Source organism: Adiantum capillus-veneris, chromosome 13, assembly GCF_014529385.1.
Source record: "Adiantum capillus-veneris isolate H3 chromosome 13, ASM1452938v2, whole genome shotgun sequence".
NCBI lineage: Eukaryota > Viridiplantae > Streptophyta > Polypodiopsida > Polypodiales > Pteridaceae > Adiantum > Adiantum capillus-veneris.
The window spans coordinates 29552387-29579043 of record NC_140943.1 but is presented as its reverse complement, the minus strand read 5'-3'; the positions used below and the strand labels follow the sequence as shown (position 1 = coordinate 29579043).

The 26657-nt window shown below is 44.4% G+C and overlaps 1 protein-coding gene across 4 annotated transcripts in view; it reads left to right on the top strand.

The window, feature by feature from the left end:
* The window catches only part of LOC147443742 (Nucleolar histone methyltransferase-related protein), an 84418-nt gene extending 58135 nt beyond the window's left edge, over positions 1-26283 (top strand). Inside the window, exons 4-16 of one of the 4 annotated variants that reach the window (XM_086526543.1) lie at positions 20300-20680; positions 20861-21035; positions 21195-21499; positions 21721-21784; positions 22570-22614; positions 22994-23071; positions 23154-23228; positions 23645-23752; positions 23964-24008; positions 24221-24280; positions 24356-24409; positions 24635-24691; positions 24945-26283. In XM_086526543.1, the coding sequence (XP_086382669.1) occupies positions 20300-20680; positions 20861-21035; positions 21195-21499; positions 21721-21784; positions 22570-22614; positions 22994-23071; positions 23154-23228; positions 23645-23752; positions 23964-24008; positions 24221-24280; positions 24356-24409; positions 24635-24691; positions 24945-25711 (2214 nt within the window). In that variant the 3' untranslated portion in view covers positions 25712-26283. Of the gene's footprint in view, positions 1-20299; positions 21036-21194; positions 21500-21720; positions 21785-22569; positions 22615-22993; positions 23072-23153; positions 23229-23644; positions 23753-23963; positions 24009-24220; positions 24281-24355; positions 24410-24634; positions 24692-24919 lie in introns of all 4 variants that reach the window. The other 3 variants (XM_086526541.1, XM_086526542.1, XM_086526544.1) reach the window with 3 other exon arrangements.
* The last annotated feature ends 374 nt before the right edge of the window (positions 26284-26657 follow it).

Genomic DNA, 26657 nt, shown 5'->3' with positions numbered 1-26657 from the left:
AGTGCCACACGACATTATTAGAGCCGAGCTCGCCACACCACCTATGGTTGTAGAGGCACTATTCCAGACAGTTTGCTTCATCCAGAGGATGAGAGAGCTACCTCCTGACAGACTTACCCGTAGAGCATTTGAGGCAGCTATACAGCTCTCAGAGAGTGGACATGAGAGAGCATGGTACTCACAGGTCAGAGCATGGTTTGAGGGACACGGTCTTGACATGGAGAGCCTACCACCATTCCAGTACGACCCCCACTCACCATATGCTCACCTCTCTCGCAGTGAGAGGAACTTGGTATTGAGACAGGATCTGTGGCAGCTACACACTAGGAGAGTCTGGGAGGCACCTAGCTTGGGGACAAGGATGTCAGATTACAGAGACCAGTTTCTCACCATATTGTCTGGGGGGTTCATACAGAGACCACGCTACATGGACACATATATGCCACATAGCTCACGGGTGGCGATTGGTCAGCTGAGAGTGGCTTCACACAGGTTAGAGATTGAGATCGGGAGACATACTGGTGTTCCGAGGGGGGAGCGAATCTGCAGAGCCTGCACAGAGGAGGTGGAGAGTGAGGAGCACTTTGTATGTAGATGCAGAGCATACACTGAGATCAGAGGCAGATATGAGGCCCTATTTAGAGGACAGCCCACTCTCCGAGAGATCATGGAATCTCGAGATCAGAGACAGCTCGGACGTTTCTTACTAGAGATACAGAGCCATCGGGACACACTACTACAGCCACACACAGCTACACAGACAGAGGGGAGACAGTCGCAGCTCACAGACTTCTTTCAGAGGATTTCCGCCCCCCCCCTCACCAGACATTCAGAGGGGAGTGACACTCCCACAGGCGGAGGTGAACCGAGCTAGACGACGACCACGAGTCACAGGCTACAGGGGCGCGAGCTCCCACCACCGACAGATCGAGGAGATCCGAGCCCGGGAGCGCCGTGCCACTGAGGAGCGAGTGGCTCAGATGAGGGCTGACCCGACAGCTTTCATCCGGGTAGCCTTGGCACCAGACCCACCCATGTACCACATCTTACACCCCCCCATTAGTACAGGATGGAGCCAGATAGCTTGATGCATTCTCATGATTGTACTACCTTGAGCATACAGACATGCATATACCCCTAGAGATAGAGCTCCATCCCTCCTCAGATACTCCACTACCTACTTTCAGCTCAGTTTTGTATCAATTTTGTTTCATTTGTCTTTCCGATAGACGGATGACATACACACAATGTACATTTGATTTGTCTCATAGGCCGATTTCGGCCTGACATAGACGTTAAAAATCTTTCTTTCTTTCTTTCTTTCTCTCTACCACTTATTGCCTTCCTTGAGTCAAATTCTGGTCACTTACATCCTCGCATCGGCCTTTCTTGCTTCATTAGACGCAAGCCACAACTCTCAAATCTCCTTCGATTCTTTGCTTTCTACTTCGCAAGACTTTGAGATTTTTTGGCGTACTTACTTTTTTCTTGTTGGTATGTCAACCTTCAACATCAGGATGCCAATCTTTCATCGCTCTGAGAACTTGGACGGTTCTAACTTTACAGTTTGGAAGATGAAGATCATGGTTATTCTTGTTGCGATTGATTGGTGGGATTGGCTCATGGACTGAAACAACGCTAACTATCCTATTGTACTGCTTCCGGATCAGTGACTTCTATCTCTTTCTGTTGGCGTATTGTTTACTGTAGTTGGTACTTCTGACATCAATTTTTTCACAAGGCATGGTTCATGTTTGGAATGAGACTGACCACAAGGTGTTTTCCTACCTTTGCATCAATTATGCGGATTTTGTAATTTCAATTCATTCTTAATTTCAATCATCACATAAGGTTTGGGATGACCTTTGCAACCTGTATGAGGCGGTTAGACCCGGTCTAATCCTTGCTCTTGAGAAGACTGCTTAATCTTCAGTACTCACAATTTTCGTCTCTTCAGGGTCTTATTTCTCACTCGAGCTTCATGTTTGTGTCAAGTTGATCACTTCATCTCTCATCATCTTGTAGCTTAAGATCTTATATTGTGTTGCTCTAGCTATGGTTACTCCCCCCTTCCCATTTTGAGTCGTCCCGGACAAAGGTTGGTTCAATGTGCATGGTGTGCCACCTACACTCTGTGGATTCGGGAGTAGCAGCCACAGCTACTATGCCGTCCGTACCCAAATTGGATGCATGTAAGATGGATGTGAATTGCAGGTTGTTCCTCGATGACAATCGATGGAATACTGTGCTGCACCTCGAGCATGAGGACGGGCGTGCGACCCAACAATGCTATGACAAGTTTGTTTCCGTTGCTACATCAATAGCCAAGGAGGCTGGAGCTCTTGCCATGAAGCCCCCGCCGAGGCCAAGGTCAGGTTGTCGACTCGAACCTCGGGCTCGTAGACTCATCAATGCGCGCCGGAAAGCCTGAAATAAGGTGAGGAACAAATCTGCGAACACTAGGGCTGGCTTGTAAGCGGTTAGGGAGTACAAGGCAATAGCACTTCGTGCGAAGGCCGCTGTCCGTGACAGTAACAAAAGTTCCTTCGAGCGCTTCATGGAAAAAGGGAATGAGCTCCTGAGGGAGGGTCAAATGAAGAAATTCTTTACCCACCTCAAGAAAATAGTTGGGAAGGGACACGGAACTATTGCCAATCAACCTTTGAACGCAAATGGGGAGCTAGTAACGGAACCAGAGAGGCAATTACAAGTATGGGAGGATCACTACTCCAAAGTATTCACCGATACGGACGGTACCAGCAAGGATCCGCTTGCATGGTAGGACAAACACGTGCGCATCTAGCCTAGTATGTACAAGGTATGTGACCCGGTGAACTGGTATGAAGTACGGGAGGCCTGTCGGCGATTGAAGAGGCACAAGGCAGTGGGTGACGATGGTTTACCACCCGATTTCTTTAAGCTTCTTGTGAAGGATAAGGGGCTTAGATCGGATCCACGTAAGCCACGATCGGAGATGGGCAAGGCATACTTGTACATGATTGAGGGTATTTATGACACTGGAGATATCCCGGCCGGCGCTAGCGACGCAGTGATTGTGTCAATCCCCAAGAAGGGCGATCTGACCAACACTGATAACTATCGCAGGATTGCGTTAATCTCTGTTGCCATGAAAATCAAAATCCTCACTACGGTCGTGATTAGGTGGATCACTAAGATACTTGAAAAGAGGAACTTCTTCAATCCCGGCCAAGCAGGATTCCATACTAATGAGGAATGCATAGGGCAAGTTGCATGTTTGAAGAAGATCGTGAAACTCCGTCATAAGGATGGGAAACCAACCTATGCGGCCTACATTAATTTCAAGAAGGTGTACAACACAATACCGCACAAGGCATTGTTCCTAAAGCTCGCTGCGGCTGGCTTGCAAGGTCGAGCATTTAGATTTTTCCAAGCGCTCTACAGGTCCACCTATGTTAAAGTCCGACACATGGAGCAGCTGCCGGATTCGATTCCGGTGCACGGGGAGTCTGCCAAGGATGCCCGGGATCGCCCTGTCTATTCAATATATACATTAACGATGTTTTAGACGCAAATGGGGAAACATGGGGCCTGGAAGTACCTAACCTCCTCAAGAGAATTAAAGGACTCCCTTTTGCTGGCGACCTGGTTCTACTTGGTGACTCTCCTGAAAGCCTACAAATGAGCCTTGACAAAGTAAGTGAATGGGCAAAGACCTGGGGCATGACCTTTGGAATTGATAAATGCATGGTCACGGTGTTCCACGGAGACCTGCAGGATCTCTCTATGAGGATCTTTATTCTAGGTGGTGAGATGGTTGCAGTAGGTGAAACGTATAAGTACCTTGGCATGGATGTAGACTCGACCTTTCCCATTGAACGCATCGTCGACTGACTGTTTTTAAGGCGTGTGTGTATCCAGTGATTTGTTATGGCACGGAAATTATGGGTGCCCATGATCAGCGTGTCCTTCACTCAATGCAATGCCTCGTCGCCACCGGGATGCAAATGTTGCTTGGAAAGGGAGCAAGGTCAACCTCTATACGGACGGCAACTCTCCATCACAAGTTTAACATCCCACCCATACCTGCCTTTTGCGGGGGACAACGAGCAAGGGTTTTTGACAAGTACCGCTTGGTTTCATCTACCTGGATAGGCTCCTTGGTAAACAAGAAGCCTAAGAACCAACTGTTCAAGAAGTAGACTTGGATGACAAGAACCCAGAACTAGATGAATAAGTATATCCCAACGACTGACTTTACCTCAGTCCGCTACCACGCATGGGACAAGTGGGATGAGAGGCACTCGTGTCTGGCGTGGGAGCCTTATAAGCCGGCCGACTTTGAACAAACTCGTGGATACCTGTTGCAGCTCAATAGGAGCACTATAATGAATAGGAAGGATGAGAGAATGATGGCTCTCGCGAGAGTAGGTGGGCTCAATCTCGCTGATAGTTATATGTGCAGACAAAGCATTTACACGCTGTGCTCCCAGTTAGAGGGTCGTTCGCTTTCGCATTTGCTGATGAACTGTTGAGCAGTTGATCTAGGGGGCGTTGGCTAGACCGATTCAACTCCATCTTCAACGCTATCGACCCTTCATTGGACCCTGAAGAAAGGACCGTTATCCTCCTTGGTGGGGAGGATAACGGTCCTTTCTGGTGTATGAGGAGAGCGACCGGGTGTGCCCTACTCGACTCCTAAAACAAAACAAAAAGTCACACATGGATGTAACCTTTTGGTCTCATAGGTCATTTTGGCCTTTTGAAGACGTTAATATAACATTTTGTTTCATCTCTCTCTCTCTCTCTCTCTCTCTCTCTCACAAAGTGATGACGTGGCGTGTCCAACTGGGAAGAAGTGGTTGAGAGGACAAGAGAAATTGAACCCAAAGAACAGAGGAAGTTCCGAACCCAAAAAGATTGACCGAGGGGCCTAAACCCAAAATATTGAAAGCTTGAAGTTTGGGAGATTGATTTCTGCAATTCGCGTTGACATGTTGACGTGGCAGATTATTCGTAATTTCGTGATTTGCATGGATTGTTGATGTGGCACAGTTGTACGGATTTCCACAATTTGCGTCGGCAGATTTTTAGAGTTTTGCGTGGAGCTTTTGGATTGGTTGCTTTTGGAGATAAGTGCTTTTGAAAACTAATGCTTTTGGGCATCCCTTGTACTGTTTATAAGTGTCCCTAGGGTCACTCTCTAGGAGCATCTGGACACAGAGTCTCGAACAGAGTTGGACCCTCGAGGAGCTGTACTTTGCGAACCTAATAATAAAGAAATATCGGAAGGGGCGCCGGCCTTTGGGGATAGTGCGTCTTGGCTCGAAACTGCGTCGTGCCGTGCTCTCTCTCGCTCTCTCTCCAAGTTTAGTGATTTTGTAGTTTTCGTTCGTGTAGTGCTATTGATTTCTCTATTAGAGCTGAGAAAGATTCTTCTTTTACGGAGAATCCGATCCCTTCTGCATCACACATGGGTTCTTGCGGAGAATCTGACAGAGATAACTCCCCTTTGCGGGGAGATGAAGCAAAGTGGAAACCTAGTGCGGGAACTGAGGAAACCAACAAAGATTTAGGCAAATTTTCGGCGGGGAATTTTGCGAGAGCAGAGTATAAACGTCAACTGTAGGTTGACACATGTGTAAGAAGATTGATCAAGTACTCCAGAAACGCGAAATATGCAAAGTACCTAAAGAATTACCCGATTGATGAGAGGCCATTGATTCTCCTCTAAAATCGGGAAGAAAAGCAGAGTGCAAGAAAGTGTGAGCTGTACTCACAGACAGAGTTGGACAGAGCCTCTGAAAAGAAGATCAACCAGTTAGTGAAAGGCTTAAAGCACTCTCAGAAGAAGAGGAAATTGGTGGATTTCCTCGGCTATTTGGGTCGGAAATCGACTTTCGAGGTGGCAAGCAGATCCATGAAGTGTGTTCGTTTCGCAAATGATTGAGATTTTTCTTCGTCTTCAAAGAGTTTCGACAGTTGGTCGTCCTCTAGTTCTAGAGAGGATGAGGAAAGGCGGAAGAAGCGGAGAAAAAGCAAGAACAAAAGATTTTTTGAGACAATCTAGAAGGCATGGGAGGCCATCTAGTAGTTTAGAGGAGGAGAGTTCGTCCTCTCTTGATGATGAGAAAAAGAACAAGAAGACTAAGGAGTTCAAGGATGGGGGTTAAGTAGTCAGGTTTGGCACGATTTTAGGCTACCAAGATGGCCATTGAGCCCTTGAGTTCATCCAGTAGTTTGATGTCACCTTCTTGGGTGCTCGGTTCTCAAAACGCTCCAAGGTGCGAAGGGTGAAATCTTACTTGAAAGGAAATACACAGGCATGTTCCAAATATTCGCCATGTTCCATGGTCAGGCGCACCTTCCCCTTCCAAATATTAGCCATGTTACATGGTCGGGCAAGGGCTGTGTACCATCGGGCAAGAGCCTCGCGTAGGCATCACGTGGTGGTCTACTTTGTTGTTACGCAGCGAAGCACCTACGATGTGGGTAAAATTCAAAAAATCTTCATGCCTACTTGGATATCAAAAGAATATAAAGAAGATGTCATCACGGCTTGGCATCATTTGAGAATGACTAAGAAAGACACATTGGATGACTATTGCCAGAGGTTTTGGGATACCTTTTGGCCAGTGTCCTCGTTTCGGAGGGGCACTTCGAGGGACCAGCTCGAGCGGTTTTGTTGTAGAAGATATTTGATAGTATTGTTTGCAACAAAAGTCTGACTCTATTCAGAGACTTATGGGACATGCCAAGCAAGGTTTTGGAATGCATGCTAGCTCATTGACTCATCCTACGAACAGGTTAGGTCCACCTTGATAGGGCAAGAGTCTTCCAGTGAAGAAAATGAATCAGGGGAAACAATGCAATCTTATCAAAGGATTCCGGAGAAGAAAGGGAACTAGAAGATAGTGCATCCGAGGGTTCCGACGAACCAACGCAAGTTCATTAGAGGATTCCAGAGAAGAAAGGGAATGAGATGATAGTGCATATGAGGGTTCTGACAAAGCGGGGGAATTAGTTGATGGTTCCTCAAAGAATTTGGACGATTAAGATTGAAGTGCCAGCGGACAGGGGAGGCTAGTGAGGCTACCAATAGGTCCCAAGGCACAAGAAAAGAACATAAAGGGAATCAACTGGTAGATCGAAATATTCCAAAGATCTAGATTGAGGTGCCAAGGACACGGGAGGCCAACAGGGCTACCAACTGGTCACAAGGCACAAGAAAAGAACAGAAAGGTAATCTAGGTCTATCGGATAATTTGATCTAGGGTACTTTTTGGCCCTCAATGCAAAGTGAATGGAGTAGGAGAACATTTCAAATTCTCTTCAGAGAGAGCTGTACCTTGAAGCTTTTGGATTATTAGCAGTGTCTATGCCAAAAGTTACTGATGAATTAGTTGGTTCAATCTGATGCAGTGCACAAGGAGGGAGCCACTCTTGGCAGGTGCAGTAGAAGAGTTTAAGGATTTAGCTCGGATCTAGTACTTTGCACAAACACAACTTCACCTGAAAAGAGAAACTGAACTGAACACAATGAAGGAGAGAGAGAGAGAGAGAGAAAAGAGATGACAATGCATGTCGGGTTCCAACCACCCTCAAGCCCCCCCTTGCTCTGTTGCCAGAGCAAGTACTTGCTTTATTGACTTGCATAATGCTGTTACAATGATCCTAGATGTTGAGATGTTGAGGGGTACTTGTTGTAGATACTTTGTACTGCAAGGCTAAGGCTGAATGCTGAAAACGCTAATGGTTCTCGTAACTAGGATCTGCAAAGTGATGGCGATAATGGCTAAAACTGCTACTGCTGAAAACAGTTGCTGATGCTGCGGGCTGAATTCGATGATGACAGAGTCTGAAAACTCTGGTCTTGTAGGGCTGAAAAACGCTGGTGGTTGTAGGGCTGAAAACGTTGGTCTGCTAGGGGTACCGGTGTTGCGGGTACTAACTTGTGGTTCTTCTGCTTCTTGCCTTAGGAGGTGAGACCCCCATGTCACTTATATACTGATTCCCATACTGGGTCGAGTAGTCGTGCCCCACGACCTCGATGAAATAATGCTAGAAAAGTCACTTATTAAAAATTTGACTTAAGAGACTGTTTATATGCCTATATGCTGAAGTGACTTCATTGTGCAAGAGAGGGTATGCAACTATGACCTATTTGAACATGCATGTCCTGCCACAGGCTCACAAAGTGCCAGGCTAGGTCCTAAGCTAAACTAAGACTGATGCTAGACTGTAGCAGAAGCTTGTCCACGTGGCTCAAGTGCAATGTGCATGTGACAAATCCACTCCTTTGTCGCAGATTGCCTAGATTGAATAAAATCACTAATTTCTCTTTGAGATTTTAGGGATATAGATGGGTTGACAATATATTGCAGAATGACTCTATAAACTGATGTGCACTGAATTGGATATTTTTTTTATTGAACTGAAGACATGTGCTCTTTCATGTGTGTATTGCTAGAGACATGTAGAAAGATGGAATGTTTGTGGCATTTTTTCTGATAAATGATTTGAACTTAGTGCATCTAGACATGTGTTAGAGATCACCGAGATTTGGATGTGATGGCTAAGTAAATAAACTGTGAGGTTAACTGAATGAGATTCTAGTACATCAAGATGTCTATGTAGGTGAGTGAGATGACTGGATATTGTTGAGAGTGCATCAAGAGTTCTAGAAGGATGAGATGGCTGCACAGTGATCTAGGTGCATCAAGAGTTCTGGACAGAATGAGATGGCTAGATTGAATGATTGAAACATCATGTTCAGTGTGAACTAAGTGTGTGATTTTGTGAACTGCATGCTATGTGGATGTACTATCTTGTGGGGATGGCCATGGGCTTGGTCTTGTTGATTGAGATGTGAAAAGAAAGGATATGGATCTGCTAGTAACAAGATTTAGTAGATCAAGGCATTCGTGAAAAGCTCAGTGCGGTCTGGATGTGATTGCTAAATGGTTACAATGATCATTATTTGTATCTGAGACCCTCGACAAAAAAGTGGTTGATCAGTGACTGATGTCTTTGTAGTAGTGTTGGATTAGTGGAGTAAAAGACTTGGACACCCCAAGTCAAAAATCTGGCATGACATGTGAGAATCACAAAAAATACTTCACAACTTTGTCACACTTTTAAAATAGAGTCGACATGGCCCGACGTAGTTTCGTGCCTAGAGGTATTGGCCCCAAAATCCAGCGCGCCTTTTGGTATTTATTTTTATATTAATGCTTGAGCAAAGTTACGATTCATATGGGCTCTCTCTGCTCAGATGCTCGTCAGCACACTGAGGGAAAGAGGGGCCTTGGGTTCTTATTTAAAGGCCGTTGGCCTCAAAATCAGAAGCAAGTACATGAAAAGGTGCAAACTCAAAAGCGGAAATCGTGGAAATCTGTATAGCCTACCACGTGGCATGTCAGGGCAAAATGCGGGGATCTGTAATGTTGCCACGTCAGCATGCCAGCGCAATCTGTAGAAATCCGTATACTTCTGCCATGTCATCAGTTTGTGACATACCCCCCTCTTCAAAGAATTGTAATCGTCCTCAATTATTCCTGCAAAATCAAACATAAGCTATAAACCAATTCAGTAGACAGCGACTCTAAGTACCGACGCACTAGACGACACAAATCTAGCACTTGTACCAAGACGACAATCACATCACATCACATCACATTCAAGTGATATCAAATAGAATCCATTCAGATCTAGGACCATGATTCTTGGCAACGTATATAGCAATCGCATCTAGATCCACACCGGACCTCACTAATGTCGGATAAGCTAATTCTTATTGCGATCATGTCCATAGATTTCTCAAGACTGAAATGCTGCAGTCATTTCGTCAATCATTCCATCTTTCAATCTTGCACTCAAATACAATCACATATATGAGTATTCAAAAATCAGATTCATTTCCGCAAATTCCAATTCATCAATCACACACTGAGTTCATATGGAACAGAGTTTCAATCTTTCAATCTAGTAACTTATTGTTGTGTAGCCATCTCATCCCTTGGGAACTCTTGATGTACTCGCCACAGTTTCTAGTCATATCATTCATCATCATTTAGAATTCATGATTCTTATCGTTATCAGGCTCATTCTGGAGTTGTCATTGCTTCCGGTCGTCTCATTCTCGATGTCATCTGTTATCTGTACACAAATATCAAGATCTTCCAAGCACATTAATCTCATAAATCAAAGTCATCTTCAGAAATTCCTTTTTCTATATTGTTCATTAAAAAAATCATAAAGTAGAAATACCGTCAACAGATGAGTTTTTTTTTTTCAATTTTTTTTTTCTATCCAGTATCTGTTCTGCAGCAAGTATATCGTCGCCCTGTTCTATTTCAATCTGTTAGTCGTTCTCATTCTTGTGTCTTTTTGGGGCACCGCGTAGATCTATGTCCTTGTTCCCCACATTCGAAACACTTTCCCGTCTTGAGGTATTCTTCTTTCTGTTCCTCTGTCAACCGGGGACGTGGATCTTTCTTTCCTCTTCTTGCGTCATCACTTGTCGAAGGTTGATTTGTTGGATAAGCTAAGTTACATTAATGCATAGCAAACCCTTGCTTAGCATGTCCCATCAACTGCTGTATGGACTTACAGTTTTGTGACAAGCAGTAATCTCGATTCTCTTTGGGCAGTGCACAGCAAAATCGCTCGATTTGCTGCTTAAAATTGATCTTTTTAAAAGATGAGGTAGGTAGAGAAACATCCCAAAATCCCTCGCAATAAGAATCCAAAGTATCTGCCTTGGCCATCCGAAGATTATTCCAGGCGGTAATCACATCACATTCGTACTCTTGAGTGAGCCACTAAGAAATAAAAAGTCTCTTGAACTTTGGTCACTTTGTCGCTGCTTCTTTTCGTGACAGAAGAGTGGACCACCATGTTCGTGCATCTCCCGAAAAAGCTATGTCAAATTGTTGAATAAAAGCGAGAGCCTTGTGCGCATCTCAAAAACCTGAAAAGGCATCAAATTTTATTGCTTGTCCGCCCTCCTTGAATTCTTTGGTCTTCTTGCTCTTATCTTCAAGAAAGTCGTATTGATTGGCTCTATTCCTTTTTAGAATAAAACATCTGGTCATCAGGGTCCAAACTCCGGAGCCAACCCGCATATCTAGGCCGAGGGGCCTAAACCCTAAGAAGAAGAAGTAGAAGAAGCCATAGCAGCAAAAGAAATTTTATCGACCTACAAAGTCTTGCCGAGTGGCCTATTTTTAAAGAAGAGTTCCCACCAACTTATGAGACCCTGTCCGATGCCCAAGTGACATAAAGGCATCAAAATAAAGCAAGCCCCCATACACGCGGAGAACTGATGACGTGGTAGGTTTACGGATTTCCACAATTCGCGTTGACATGATGACGTGACAGCTGTACGGATTTCGATGATTTATGCTGAGCAGCTTTGGGCGGCAACTTTTGAGGCTAGATGCTTTTGAGTTTGATGTTTTTTATGTAACTGCTTTTCATGGCCAAGGGTCTTCAAATATGAGCCAGGGGCTCATTCTTTGGCATGCTCTGCGTGGTGTAGAGGATGGAGTAACGGCGTTGTACAGAGTTCAAGTAATGTGAAGAAATATCGAAAGGGGCGCCAAGGTTTGGGGCCAGTGCTCTCTTGGGGTGGAACTCCACCACTGCCCGTCTCGTGTCGTGCATCTCTTTCAATTCAGTTGTTATTTGAAGTGCTTAAAGTTGTTCAGTCTGTTCTTTTCCGTTGGCACGTGGTGCCCATCTCCCATGACAATGGTATCACAGCATCATGCGTGTGCTTTTTGAAGAGCATAGTGGTCTTACCAAAGAGCAGACAGAGCAAGATGGCGCTTCCAAGTTTCACAGAGAAATCTTCGCATCCCAACCCCGGACTTGTCAGCCACTCCCACCCTTGCTTCAGTGCTCCCATCTTCATCGCTCTGTCTTACAGGACGTAAGCCAGAAAAATCACTTGCAGAGAAGGATCAAAACTTTATTTTTGAGCTGCCGTTTTTCTCAGAGGTAGTGAGTGCCATGCAGTGGTGGATGTCTATAGCTACCAATCCGCACACTCCAAGGACTTGGTTTCAAGGAATTTTTGCCCGAAGTTATATGTCTTCAGATATCTTTCTTCACAGTGCAGCTTGTGGCAAAGTGGGGTATCTTGAAATGCTTGCCACAAAAACCCTAGCAAAATACAACTTGAAATTTTTGGACACCTCGCAACAGGTGTCTCTTCTCGAGCTGATAACCTTGGAGGTCTAGTGAGATTGCCATGTCTTGGGAGTACCATCACCGCCACAGGGACATTGTCTATTCAAGAGCTGATGGACCATGCTACAATCGACTACGACCTTATGGAAGGAACCTAACCCTAATTTTTGGTGCACATTTCAGGATGGAAAGTCAATCGACTTTTCGAGCTCGACTGATGGTGAGATTGCTTTTTAAGTTTGAATTTGTTTGGTGATCTTGTTTGGAATTTGTTTGAAATGGATGGTATCTGTTTTGAACGTGTCTTGGTTTCGATTTGAATTGTTTGACTCTGGTTTGAATACTGGTTTCAATGCTTGGTGATTTTTCCCCGGTGGAGTAGTGAGAATTGCTGTTTCGATATTGTCTGAACCTTGGAACGACGTAGACTAGATGTCTGGAGAGTGTTCATTGTATGCTTGAAAACCTCAGAACGACACGGACAGGATGTTTGGGGAGCGTTCGTTGTATGCTTAAAAACCTTGTAACGATGCAGATGGGATGTCTAGGGAGCATTTTGTTGTATGCTTGAACCTCCAAACAACGTAGGCGACGGTCTGGGGGGCGTTTGGTTGTAAGAGGCCTCTTTATCTCCCGGCCCGGATCTTTCTAGGTTATGTGGGAGGAGTGATGAGGGAGTTGTTGGTACAAGCAAAGTTGGTCGGTATAGAAATGGGTGCTATGCATAGTTGGAAATGCTGGTAAGTGCAAGGGGAAGAGCTGAAGCAGGTATATGAGGCATGGGTAGGGAAGGTGCAACTGAAAGGTATGCTTTATGTCAGGAAGGGCCAATTAGGATGGCAGATCTAGGAGTTCCAAGTGCTGAATTAATGCTCTGGAAATGTAGTGTCCAAGGTGCTCTAGATGTAGGTCGAGACGGCTCATCAAACAGAGCTATAGATTGCAAGTTATGATTATCTGAAGATGAAGTGCGTTGCAGATCTGAGACAGATAGGGCAGGTGATGACATGTGGTTTGAGCTAGTTTGAAGTGATGAATGTGAAGAGCTTGTTTTATGGAGCCTGTCGATCTTTTCAGGTCGTTAATTGGAGTCAAGATGGGGGAGATAGGAACAATTGAAGTTTTGTCGGGGGCCGCTTCTGAGCTGGTTTGATCACTTTAGGGGATGTGCCATCTGTAGTCTTATGAAGCTTGGCAAAGTTTGCAGATGCAGTATGTACTATATGGAGATGACAGGAAGAATGGCATGTCAATTGGAGCTGCGGACGTCAAGATACAGCCTGCTAAAGTTCGTGTCATTTGTTGAGCAAAGGATTCTGGCAATTTTTTTCCGTTTGGGGGTGCTCGGTTCGGTGCCATCCGGAAGTCAATGTGTAGTGGGGAGTGGTCGGCTCAAAGTCAGAAACAAGGGCCCTCAAGTGGAAGCGGCGGCTCGGTGTTCCGATCACTGGGCACCAACTGGCAGAGGATTGGAGAGGGGTGGGAAAAACCAAGTTTTTGGGATGATTTTTAGGGCTTGAGGGTATCACATGGCGAGCTGCCATGTGGCGGGTCAATGAACCTGTATGCGGAACCAGGGCCATGAAGTGGGTAGTATAAGAGCCAAAGCGTGGAGTCTATGTAGGTATCCAGTGGGGTGTGAGAGCTCCCTCATGAGCTTGTGAGCCAGCTATGGCGCATGTGCCTCGCAGGCGCTGTGCGGCGGCAAGCGTGTGGGAGACGGTGGCTCTGAGCGCTGTTTTTGGCGGTGCTGGAGGATAGTGGTGCGTGATGACTACGACGATAGGGCTGCAGATGACATGGCATGCCAATAAGGCCGGTTCTCGCGCCAATATTTTTTGAAGGGAACCTTTGGGAGCAACGACGGCGCCCAGGGGGTTGTTTGTGTGCTGGCTTAGAGGGCAAGGAGCCGAGGTGATGATCCAAGGGGCGGTCCACATGCAGTGGAAGGTAGAAAGTGTCCGATGTGGCAGCTACATGCAAAGCATGCGCAACATGCTTAAATGGGCGTGACACTTGTGTGGAGGTAATAAAAACTTCTAAAAAAAGCTCTAGTTGAGTTGCATAAGCTAAAGCCTCTTTTTTCTTTTGTTTTTTTGGAAAAAAGAAAAGAGTGTGACCCCATATAAGGGATTTTTTTGAAATTATGAGGGCTTTTTGCCATTGTGAACAGAGAACGAGGTGAAGAAGGAGAGCAGAAGATTGTTTGCTCCGTGCCGGCCATAGCGGCTTTATAAGTATTTGTGCAAGGAGAAACTTGCCATTGCCCACCTTGTTTTGGAGTCAATTCCCCGCTCCTACTCCCTTCTTTTTGTTCGTATCCTTTGCTTGCAGTTGCCGGTGTCGGTGTGGTTGAGTGCAACCCCGAACCGAGGTCTTGGTATATATATATATATATATATATATATATATATATATATATATATATATATATATATATATATATATATATATATATATATATATATATATATATATATATATATATATATAGAGAGAGAGAGAGAGAGAGAGAGAGAGAGAGAGGAAATGAAATGAAATGTTATATTAACGTCTTCAAAGAGTCCAAAATGACCTATGAGACCAAAAAGTTACAATTGTTGAATCCGATACCATGTCTGAGTACGGAAATTACAAAGTTACAGAGAACTAACACTAAAACGCTAAGGAGAAAGGAAATTAGGGGGGGCGAAGGAGTGTGGGTTCAGATGAAATCTCTCATCGGTTGCTGTCGGATGAAATCTCTCATTGGTCGCTATCGGATCTCATCGACCTCCTCCATGGTCAGAACTCTGGTTGGGCGTCTTGCATGTCGAGCTAGAGTGATCTGTATCTTCTGTTGCAGCCTTCGTCGGTAGTGGGAGACCCCCCGAGGTCCTGGACGTCTGGATCTGCCAAGTTCAGTGGCTCGGTACCTCTAGTATGAGTAGGCTCTGAGATCTGTTGTAATGATTGCTCCATTGGCTCTCCTCTATCTGGTGTAAAGAAATCTGTGATTCGTCTCTGAGACTGTCTTTCCTCTGATGTCCTCAGCAAGCTCTCTTTAAGTCTGCGCATCTCTAGCAGGAACAATCCGAGACACCTCTGATCCTTGTATCTCATGACCCTAGAAAAAGGTCCGAACCCTTCTCTGAATAGACTGTGGAAGCGGCCGTGTATCTCATAGTATGCCGGTCAGTGACATGTGTAGTGCAGCTCTTTCTCTGGCTCTAAGTTACATAGGTGACATATCCTGGTTCTTGTCAGCACCCCTTGAAATCGGCCAGTCTCGATCTGGAGCTGATGTGAGGATGTGCGTATCTGGCTAATAGCACATCTTATCCCATGAGATAAATGTGTATCCATGTATGCAGGCCTAGTCACAAAGCCGTCCTCCGTGAGTTGGAGAAGATGCTCTCTGTAGAAGGCAATCTTCGTGCCCAACTCCTATGTCGAATGTACCCATGTGCTCCTGGTATTTAGCTGAATCAGATCCTGACGTATGAGTCTAGTGATCTCTGTCCGTCTGAGAGACAGGGAGGGTGCATCCAGAGAGTATTGAAGCGGAGGTAATCTATCCATGTTGAGACCATGCGACTGAAACCATGATGTCATCTATCCATACCAACATGCTGTATCGCCTTGTAGAGCTAGTTGTCGAGATGACTCAGGGCAAGCCGCGCGTATCTGTCCGTGGGGAGATCCCATAGACCGTGCATAAAGGAAACTGATCTCGTCAATGCCTCCACCACGGGAGGGGGGGGGGGGGGGGGGGGGGGGGGGGGGGGGGGGGGGCCTAGCTCGGCTCGGATAATCTCATGTGGTACTGAGGCCTTAGCCTGAATCATCCGAGCGATCATAGAGACCAGAGGCCTCTCCATACATCTCCATCCATCTGTGTTGCCAGATCTCCCATGGTGGTCTACTGAGGGTCCCCATACCTGAACTCCATAGAGCATAGCTGGAGTCACTAGAGTGTCAAAAAGCCAAAGCTTTGTTCATTGTTCCTGAAACTGAACCTGCGAACACATCCTCTCGAGTCCTCCCAAAGCTGCATATGCTCTCGTCAATCTAGTCTCTGATGCTCTCCTTAGTGAAAACACCGGTCCACCGAAGACTATCCCAAGATAGGTATATGCATCTGTGTACTCCATAGTCTCCTGGCCATACATAAATGTGGGTGCCGACCTCTTGACCCACTGTGGTGTAGTGTTGAACACCATAACCTTGGTTTTCCCCAGATTGACAGACAATCCACTGTCTCGAGCAAATGTATGCAGAGCATCCAAATGACATTGCATCCCATCTGGGGAGTCAGAAATCAGCACAATATCATCAGCATATAGTAATAGCGGAATCCATGTCCCTGCTAGCTGAGCCCCCCCTGTCCCCCTAACGCTCTACATAGTCCAAAAACTCATCCACATACATCCCAAAAAGAGTCGGGGATAGGGGGCATCCTTGCTTTACTCCAATAATGGAGTGGACCATGTCAGACATTCCCTCAGTGGTGCGTACCCGCCCCATCACTGTCCTGTATAGAGCCAGAATACCCCATATCAGCTCTGTAGGCACGCCCATGTCCTGTAGTCTATGTATAAGTCTGACTCTCGGCACCGTGTCAAAAGCTTTGCGGAAGTCCACAAAGCTACAATAGATCCTCTTGCCATGGTGTCTACCCTCCTCAATAATAGCTCTGAGTGTCAGAATCTGGTCAAGAGTGGAGAAACCTCTCCTAAAACCTGCTTGCCCTGGTGCTCTTATGCCCTCTCGCTCTGCCCATCTACTCAGCTCCTGCTCAAGAACGGATGCATACAACCTAGCTAATGTGTGACCAGCCATGATGGTGCGATAATTCGCGGGAATCATGGGATCTCCTGACTTGAAAATAGGCACAATCGTAGACATGCTCCAAGTCTCCGGGAAGCCTTCATACATGGCTCGATTAAACATCATAGCCAGGAGCTCTACAAGCATATCTCTGGCATGGATGAAGTGCTCTGCTACCAGACCATCATGATCATGTGCTCTCCTTGTCTTCATCCTATCAATGGATTTTCTTACCCTCTCGGCAATAAAGAAAGGACATGTCTCCGGGCATGTCTCTAGTGGGTCCGGTAGAGGTGGTTGCCTTGATGCTGTGTAGAGAGATGTGGCATATTCCCCCTAGTGGAGGTGACGGCTGGCGGTGGTGAATGCTCGTGGAATAGCCTCCATGCTTCGCCTGAGTCCTGACTTATAAATAGCTGATATAGATCCCGCTCTAGCTGAGATAGATAGGCCCTTTTCTTTCGTCGCATTAGGCGGCGAAAGATAATCCGTGACTATCTATGTGTGGTTATACCCGTGAGCACTTCCCTCTATAATTTGATCCTCATCTCTCTGCACTCCTCATCATACCAACTATTCTGGGGCATGTTCCTAGATGTCTCCGTGTGGTTGGCTGTGGGGGTATGCCTCTGATGTTGCATCATGGAGCGTCTCTGTCAGAGGTTGTGCGTTTGCGCTGTGGAATAGAGGCTTCGGGTGTGTGATATGTGCTAGAGTTTCTAGAAAAGCGTGTGTGTGTGTTGGTGTATCAAAACAGGTGTGTGTTGTTGATTTCGTGTTGATTGTAAAGGTCAAAACTAGTGGCTAGGGTTGTTGTGTTTGCCTTGGGCTGTAGAGAGGCATAATCCGTGTGTTTCGAGTGTGTATCCCCTTCCCCCTTTCCATTGTTGAACAACTCATGGTGCGGACCTAGATGGTTATTTGCGGGGGGAGTGCTCATCGGCGACTTTATGTTTCTATGTCTTGTAACATGCATATGTGAGCATTTGTGTTGCAGTGTGATGTGCCAACCATTGAATATTCCTTATTGGATGAGATTCTTCTGGGAAGCCAACTACCTAGGAAATCAAGAGTTCCAATCTGGAATGAGACTCCTTATTGGATGAGATTCTTCTGGGAAGCCAACGACCCAAGAAATCAAGAGCTCCAATCTGGAATGAGACTCTTTATTGGATGAGTTTTTTGGAAAGCCAACGACCCAAGAAATCAAGAGCTCCACTTTGGAATGAGAACTGATATTCCCTCGGAATTTTTTTTTGAGCTAACTCTAGTTGTTTTGCAGATATACTGTAATCGCGGACGATTACTTTCTTTCAAGAAGGGGGGATGTCACAAATTGCTGACGTGTCAAGCCATTGAAGAACGGAGCCAACCTGCAGATCCCGACTGAGGGGCCTAAACCCTAAGAAGAAGAAGAATATGGTACCCCGTCCGATGGGCCCCAAGTGACATAAAGGCATCAAAATAAAGCAAGCCCCCACACACACGTGGAGAACTGATGACATGGCAATTGTACGGATTCTCGAAATTCGCGTTGACATGATGACGTGGTAGGTGTACGGATTTCTGTGATTTATGCTGAGTAGCTTTGGGTGGCAGCTTTTGAGGCCAAATGCTTTTGAGTTTGATGTTTTTCATGTAACTGCTTTTCATGGCCAAGGGCCTCTAAATATGAGCCAAGGGCTCATTCTTTGGCATGGCGTGAGGTATAGAGGATGGAGTACCGGCGTTGTACAGAGTTCAAGTAATATAAAGAAATACCGAAAGGGACGCCAAGGTTTGGGGCCAGTGCTCTCTTGGGGTGGAACTTTGCGACTCCCCGTCTCGTGTTCAGTTGTTATTTGAAGTGCTTGTAGTTGTTCAGTCTGTTCTTTTCCGTTGGCACGTGGTGCCCATCTCCCGTGACACGCAGTACTCTCATTGACCGAGCATTGGAGCTAGGGATATCGAGACGCCCACGACTAAGGAGACTACAACAGAGGATTCGAGCCATACTATCTCGACATCCAGAGTACAGATGAGGATGGATTCATCACCCATTGTATGTTTCTCTTGTAGTGGGCACCCATCGTATCATTGATCACACATACCCCACACAGTTCCAGCTAGTAGCAGTTCTAGATTCATTTTAGTTCTCTTTTTTTGTACTAAGACATGGTACCAGATTCACAAGTTTGTAACGGACTGGTCTCATAGGTCATTTTGGCCTTTCGAAGACGTTAATATATCATTTCATTTCTTCTACTCTGTGTCCACTCACATGGCTGGGTGTTTTGCAGAAACTTATGTCATTCGCACAGTTAGGAGTTTGACTGCATTTCTTGTTACATTTTATGATGAGAGATCATCATTGGTTGTACTTTACTGTGGTCTCATGGGTCATGTTGGCCTTTAAGAGACCTTAATATATCTTTCTCTCTTTCTTTATGCAGGCCGAGTTTGTCGATTTTGGCTTCCAGTGGGTTTACCATGTTTCTGCAAATTCAGTTTCAATCTTTATGTATCACGTCACGTATCAGGGGTTGTGTTCGTTGATTTTGGCATCCACTGAGTTTACTGCTTGCGTTTATTTAAAATCGCTAAGTATCAATGGTTTTATATCCATTTCAGTCATATTGAGGGTGTAGCAAATAGGACATAGGAGGTAGAGGGTGAAGAGGGCCATTGTATAGCAGCTGGGTCTGAGTGGACCCTATTTTTCTCCTTTTGGCTAGAGCAACCACGCCAAGCTTGTATCTCCTTGATTGTCAGGATCTGGTGTCCTGGTACTCTCTGACGTTGTGCAGCTCTGTTCTCCTCAACATGCTGGAGGGTGATCCCTCCTGGGTTGATCCAGTGTGTGTAACAAGCTGCTGGAAAGGACTCTGAGAGCTGTGTTCTCTGTCTCTGACTGCTACTGTGGTGCCTGAAAAGCCCCCGAGGTAATCTATGTGAATCCATCTCCCTGATCTATGGATGAATCTGATCATTGATGGTCTGGAAAAGAGGCACTACTAGCTGATGGTATACTATGATGTGTGAATCTTGTATGATTGGGACATGAGGCACGTGAAACTGGCCTCCAGATGAGTAGAAAATGAGAAAAGTGCTGCAAGCATGTGAAGATGACCAAGTTTCTGTATAAAAGTACAGAGACACACCTATATCGATTACGTAATTATTCTTCTTTAGCTGTCTGCTTTCTGTAGGATATTTTGTATGGTGCAATTCAGTATTCAATTTTGTATACCTCTTGAAAGTATGCCGAATGATTCGTTTTGTTTGCTCTGTGCATCTTGATTTAGGCTGATGTCTCCTTTTCCCCCTCTGGTCCCAGTCTCAAAGAAAGGCAGAGCATGGGCTTGAGAAAGAGAGAAAACAGCACAATGTGGAGGTGGATCCAGGCAAAGCAGGGGGGCTTTCTGGAGCCAATGCAAGCAGCAGCTCATCTCTGCTTGTCACACCTACCTTCGATACCGAAAATATTGACATTCAGTCACATCAAAGGATATTATGGACCAAAAATGGGTCATTTTCATTACCTGAGTGGTGCAAAGCATTTAATGTGCAGAACAAAATAAAGCAGCAAAAGGTCGTGGATCTGCATGTACTTCTGGAACGTAGTGACAAAGGTTGTTCCGTACAGGGGCATGATGTAAATTATTGCGCTTCTGACGTTTTGGCTGTCAAGGATGAGAACTCTGACTGCATCGAAGAGGTGAGAAATGTCAGTTTTTCCAAAATCAAGGTTGTGAAGAATGAAGATGCAATTCACACAGCAGATCTTACTGATGAAGGGCTTGTAGGTACTTTGACTGACAAGATCAGTAATGGGCACTTACAATCTTTTAAATGTCCAGAGATATTGCAGAATTCTGATTATGATACTGGTCCTCAGCAGCAAGAATCAGATTCAACAATCTTGAAGACTCCAAAGTTTGCAGATTCTGTGCATACAGACCATGCTGAAGCATGTTTGCAACAGTCAAGTCCAGCAATGCCACAAACTCAAAAGTTGGCAGATGTTGTGCCTTTACAACACGATGTCAACCCTGCTGCTCTGGAGGCAAAAGGTTAGTATGTCACTTGTACCTAATAATTTTGTGCATTTTCTCTTACAAGAAGAATCAGAAAGTCATAGTTTTTCAAGCTTAGTTATTGTAGACTTAAGGGTGAATGATGCAGGAGTTCTTCTCTTTGTTCCAAAATTTTAATGTGGCTTAGTAACATAGGTACTAAATCTTTTCAAAGAAAAATTTCTCTCGGAAAGGATGCTAAAAGGAGAAAGGGAGTTTTCAGTTATCAAGGAACCTTTGATCCTGTTGCTGACACTCAAAGCATGCCAACAAGGACACAGTCTATTGAAGAAAAGCCTAACAATCTGCAAAGTACTCTCTATGCAACTGAGAGATTGGATATTGCCAGGATGTCTGCTTGTAAGTTGACTCGGAGAAGGGACGGTGGCGCTAATCCCATGTTTTCCAGATTGCAGAAGTGTAAACAAGCAGGTGCAGGAGCAAGTCTATCAACAAATCGAGTAAGAAACAATATTAGTAGCCTGAGCAATTTATAGCTGGTGTTTTGGATGTGTTGTGCCATGAGAATGCTCAAGAAACTCTAGTTTGATAGGTGAGTGAATGAATTTTTCCTATCAGCCTGACATGATTGAGTTGTTGAAAAGGATCAGCCTGTGTTTATTCAGAGTAAAAGACAAATTCAAACGTTTTCAAATGCATAAATTGAATGTATTTTATGCAGCAAGAAAGCTCAGATCTTAATCCAAGTGAAGGTGGCGTACCAGCAGCAATGGACTTAGATGCTGGTACAGTGTTCATTTTGTTCCCTTTTTTTATTCAGATTACTCATCCGGCGTATTTGGGTCATTGATTCATTCAATTGTTGCAACATACTCAAACAATGTTCTTGATAATAAGGATTATCTGAACCATGACATTTTTTACCCACTATCAGAAATGAAATGAACTTACTCTCCTTAAGAAGGTATTCGAAGGTGAAACCTGCTGCATCCACTTGTATGCGTCATGGGTTTTGTTGATGGTTGCATTGGTTCCATACAGATGGGAATGCCACTCATCACCGTGCATGTGAAGTGGAACAATGGGGTCCAAGGGTGTAGGAATAAATACTTTCTGTAGTATAGGTGTCGTGTCCCGTATTATCAGGTAATAAGCCCGCCAAGCTTGTATGTGATACTGGAAAAGGAGAACATGGAAACAAAACTTTAAGAGGTTGCGAGGAGTGAACTAGTTTTAGATTGCATCAATTCCAAGAGGAATGGTGTACGATTTCTGTGCTCTTAGATCTCTCAGTAGAGACTACGAAATTGTATGCTTAATCCTTAGTTCTTCCTTCCTTTTAAAGCTTTTATAAAGAAAGATGGATGAGAAGTGCACTGAACAAAACATTCAAACTACTTGTGGGTGGCATAAACTCAATAATGTTCAGCTGCATGGAAATCTGGTCAACCCATGGCTGCGTATTAGTCAATTAAAAAAGAAGCAAGGCCACGAAACAGTGTGGACTAGAATTGTGTAAAGAAAAATAGAGTCGGCCTCGTTGAAGGGCTAAATTGTGTTTGTTTGACAGGTGCAAATACACCCTGTGTACTAGTCAGAGCAGAGGAAACTCGAGGCAAGTTGTCAACTTTTCAGTAAAGTGCTTAACATTTTTCAGGTATAGCCTCTGTGCGGGATAGTACACTAATTAATATCCATACACTTTGCCCTGCTAATCACGCTGCCAGTGTAAGTTTGAGTTCTCTGGTGTGTATATTGGAACAATTTAGATAAGGCACACATTTTTATGTACCTTGCATTTGTTTTACTTCTGGAATTGTATCGATGCATATGCCCCTGTGACTATTCTTGGCTCATTGTGGTTGCCTTGTCTGGGCATGCCATACATGTTCTTTACCTGTTTTGTAAGCTGCATCCAATTAGTGATTTGTTGATGCCATTATAATGAGAAAATAGTGAGGTTTCTTTACACGTTTGAGTTTGGCAATATACAGATCAAGGAACCAGATTAAAAGAGTCTCCTGAACTGCCTCCTGGGTGTTGGGAGCCTTCTCTTCACAACCATAGAGATGGTGAATATGATTTTTGTTTGCCCTATATTTTTGTCTATGGCTTTGATGTTCTCTTACTGTCAATCTGGTAACTGTCTTGCAGGTGAAACTGCCTTACCAGGTAAAACTGGAGAGCTGGATGGTGGAACAATATGTCACAAGGATGCACTTTCTCCTTGTGATTGACCTTTTTGTGGCTTTGTTACACTGTTGAGTACCATTGTTGTACATGCCTAGACTTTTAGTTGTATTCAAGTTTTGGTGTGTTGCTGGATTTCTTGTAGTGTTGGATCTTTTTTTACACATTTTCAGCAACACGACGTGAATGTCAGCGTTTTCTCTGCGCACCGCCAAGACTTTAGCTAATTATCCAACAAGTGGGGAGGGTTACTTGTAGCTAAGATAAATCATAAGCATGTACATTTTGAATGGGTTTGATTTTAGCTATGTTTAGACATTACTTACAAGTTGTATTTAACATGTTTTCTCAAAAAAAGTTTGGTTTTCTTGATTTTTGTGAAAAATGGACCAGTAGCTATATTCTCTGATCAAATTGTTAGCGTGAGTTGTTCACATTTCCCTCTTCTAATGCAGATCCAGTCTCACCAGACTCTCCAGAACTACCTCCAGGATTCTGGGAACATTCCTGTGCAGACCCGCCAGTCTCACCAGAACTACCGCCGGGATTCTGGGAGCCATGTGGTGAGAAGTTTGATAAATATTACAAGAATTTATTCATGTGTAGTGTGCAACTTCAGGAACTGAGGGTCAAGTAGTCTGCAATCAACGCTTTAAAAGTCTGGGCCTTATTTCATTGCTCAGTTATCTGTTATGCCATATCAACAGGCTGTAGTTGCAGCATTTACTTTAAAAAGTTTCACTGCAATGATCAAACACCTTCTTTGTGTTGCAGGTACATCGCAAGATCAAACTATGTCCAGTCAAATTGAGAGTCAAAGTAGGTTGATCACTAGTTCTGCTTTTGTGATAATTTATACCGTATGTCTGTAATGACAAATTTGTCATTTTTACATTCTGTTCCCACTGGCTGTCTGGTGTCTAGTTTGTAGTAAAGGAACTGTACCTTGTCAAAGCTTGGCCTGATGAAAGTTTTAGTCAAAGAAAATTTATTTAGGATTGCTTGTTCATCTTAATGGTTGTTGTGTACAGATCCAATTTTATCTGAGGAGTCTTCGCCTTTGTTACCCCCAGGATTTTCAGAGCCACATGGTAAGAACTCTTATAATTAAGAGCTACAATGTTACATATTTCGGAGCAGTCTGAGTGGAGGTACACTGTCAATAGATGATTCATCGCAGGAGTCCCCCAGGCTGCCTCCAGGGTTTTGTGAACCATCTGGTGAGATATTTTTCCATGTCTTTATGAGCACAACTTCATATCAGTTGCTATCAGCTGGAATCTAATATGGAAGACAGTTTGTTGTGCGCAACTCTCGAAGCTGTAGCTGTTTATTTGATGGTCCCAAGATATCATTTCCAACAATCCAAGCTGCAAAACTGAAAATAGAGAGAGGACTTGGTTTGATTTTCGTACTGATGGTTTTGTTGTTTTTGGTACAAAAAGCTGCAGAGAGATCGGAACTCTCCCCTGACCTACCTCCGGGATTCTGGGAACCTTCAGGTAACTCTCTTGACTCAGAAACTGTTGGTTTTGCAGAGTTGATGCCTGTTATTCACAGTCTTAAGTAGCATTTTGCTGGTGTTTATTTTGGGGAAATAAGTGTTTCATAGAAACTTTAGCTGGGTGGATCTCTAAACTATGTTTAAGGTGCTCACCATAGGGTATAGATAAGAAGAGTATACTGGGTGTCCTCACTATAGAGAAGAATTCAATAGACATAATTAGTAGGTTTGCTGCCTGGTTGTCACTGTAGGGAACCGCAAGGTCTTTGCATCACCTGAATCCACAAGGACAAAGCAGAAGAAATTTCTAGCAAAAGGCTTACAAGAAAATTGGAGCTATAAAGACTTTGTTGAATGCAAAGATACTCCATCAAGGCAGGTGTTTGTTGCAAATATCCCGGAAGAGTTTGATGGTGTAGAGCAAAAGCTCTACAGCCTTGTAAGAGAAGTATTGGAAGGCTTCAGATCTGTCCCTATTAGTGCAACACTTCCTTGCAAGATTGAAGTAAGGGGAGATCATGCCTTTGTGGAGTTCTGTTGCGAGGCAATGGCAGGCATATTCATAGATGCGTATTGTACAAATGCCTCCGCCTTCAAAATTGATAGTGAACAGCTGCTCGCAGCAAGGAACATACATTTGATGAAGAGGGACATCCAGTTGAGGCTGGCTGTTTCCAAGAGGCTGACGGGACAATTTCTGGATCCTCGCAAGACATTTTATCTCGGAAATGTACCCTCTGAGTGGCAGAATGAGGCAAGGCTATTCTCTCACATTGCCAGTCTGCTACAAGGAGATGCTAGCAGCGCTTTCATCTCCAAAACACTTAGCATCTACACTATTCCAGACTTCTCTGATGTATATGTTTACTTTCAGTCCAATGTTCTTGCCGAGACATTCTTCCTCAGATGCCTTAGTGATGGGGAGCATCTGGAAGAGATCAGTACCTCCCTCTTTGTGTGTAGGAACTCTACATTCTTGCCTCGAGCATCAAGAGTGTGCGTTTTGTCCTCAGAGTAGCAGCCATGGATGGCCTTGAGTCAGCACATACAAAAGCATCTGCATCACATATTATTGACAAAGCTTTGTGTGGCATTTGAGACTTCGACCTGAGAATAATGTGTACTTTTTTAGTAATGATAAAACATACGTTTAACTAAGCCAAGTTATTAGAACTTCATTGTGGGGGACTTAGAATCTGTTATTTAAAGCTCATTGTTGGGCTTGTTAAGTATAGTAGGTGTGAGTACTTAATCCTACACAAAAATATGTCCTGTTTGCACTGCTCCACCTGCAATAGTAAATTTTCTAGGGCAGCCCAAAATCAAGCTAGGCATGCAAGAGAATCTTTTACAATCGTGTCCAGTTCAGGTGGATGTCATGACTTTGAGTGCATCAAAGCTCGTTGAACCCCGATGAGTTTCCTCTATGTGAGGTTCTTCATGTGCTGATTGCTTCTGATGCTTGAGTGAGGAGATTATGGATTTAAAGCCTTTTGAGTTCTGTTACATGGACTTGTTAAGACATGGCAATGCCGCTTTGACATGTTAAGAGCGATTGCAAGGCTTGATGCCCACAAATATATGAAATGAACTGTAATGGACAGTATACTGCAGTAAATAACAAAGTTTACTTGTGTAAACTTTGTTATTTATACTAACAGTCTCGTTGGTTTCACTTGTATAATGCCATGTGATGTATGTAGTGCATGTGTTTTCATCATTCTGCTTACCCTTGTCCTATGTTCTGCCTACAACCTCTTGTTCCTTGATGTATGGTTAAAGCTTGTGCATTGCTGGAGCCACCTTGAAGGCATGTACATGAGAGTGATTGAATTCTATGATGCTTGAGGAGGGGGCTTGATAAATTTTATGGTTGCCCTATCTTGCTAGATGGTACATCAGGCTAACATGTCAAACACCAAGGTGGGCTTATATTTCTCAGTTGTGTTGTGTGGATGGAATGC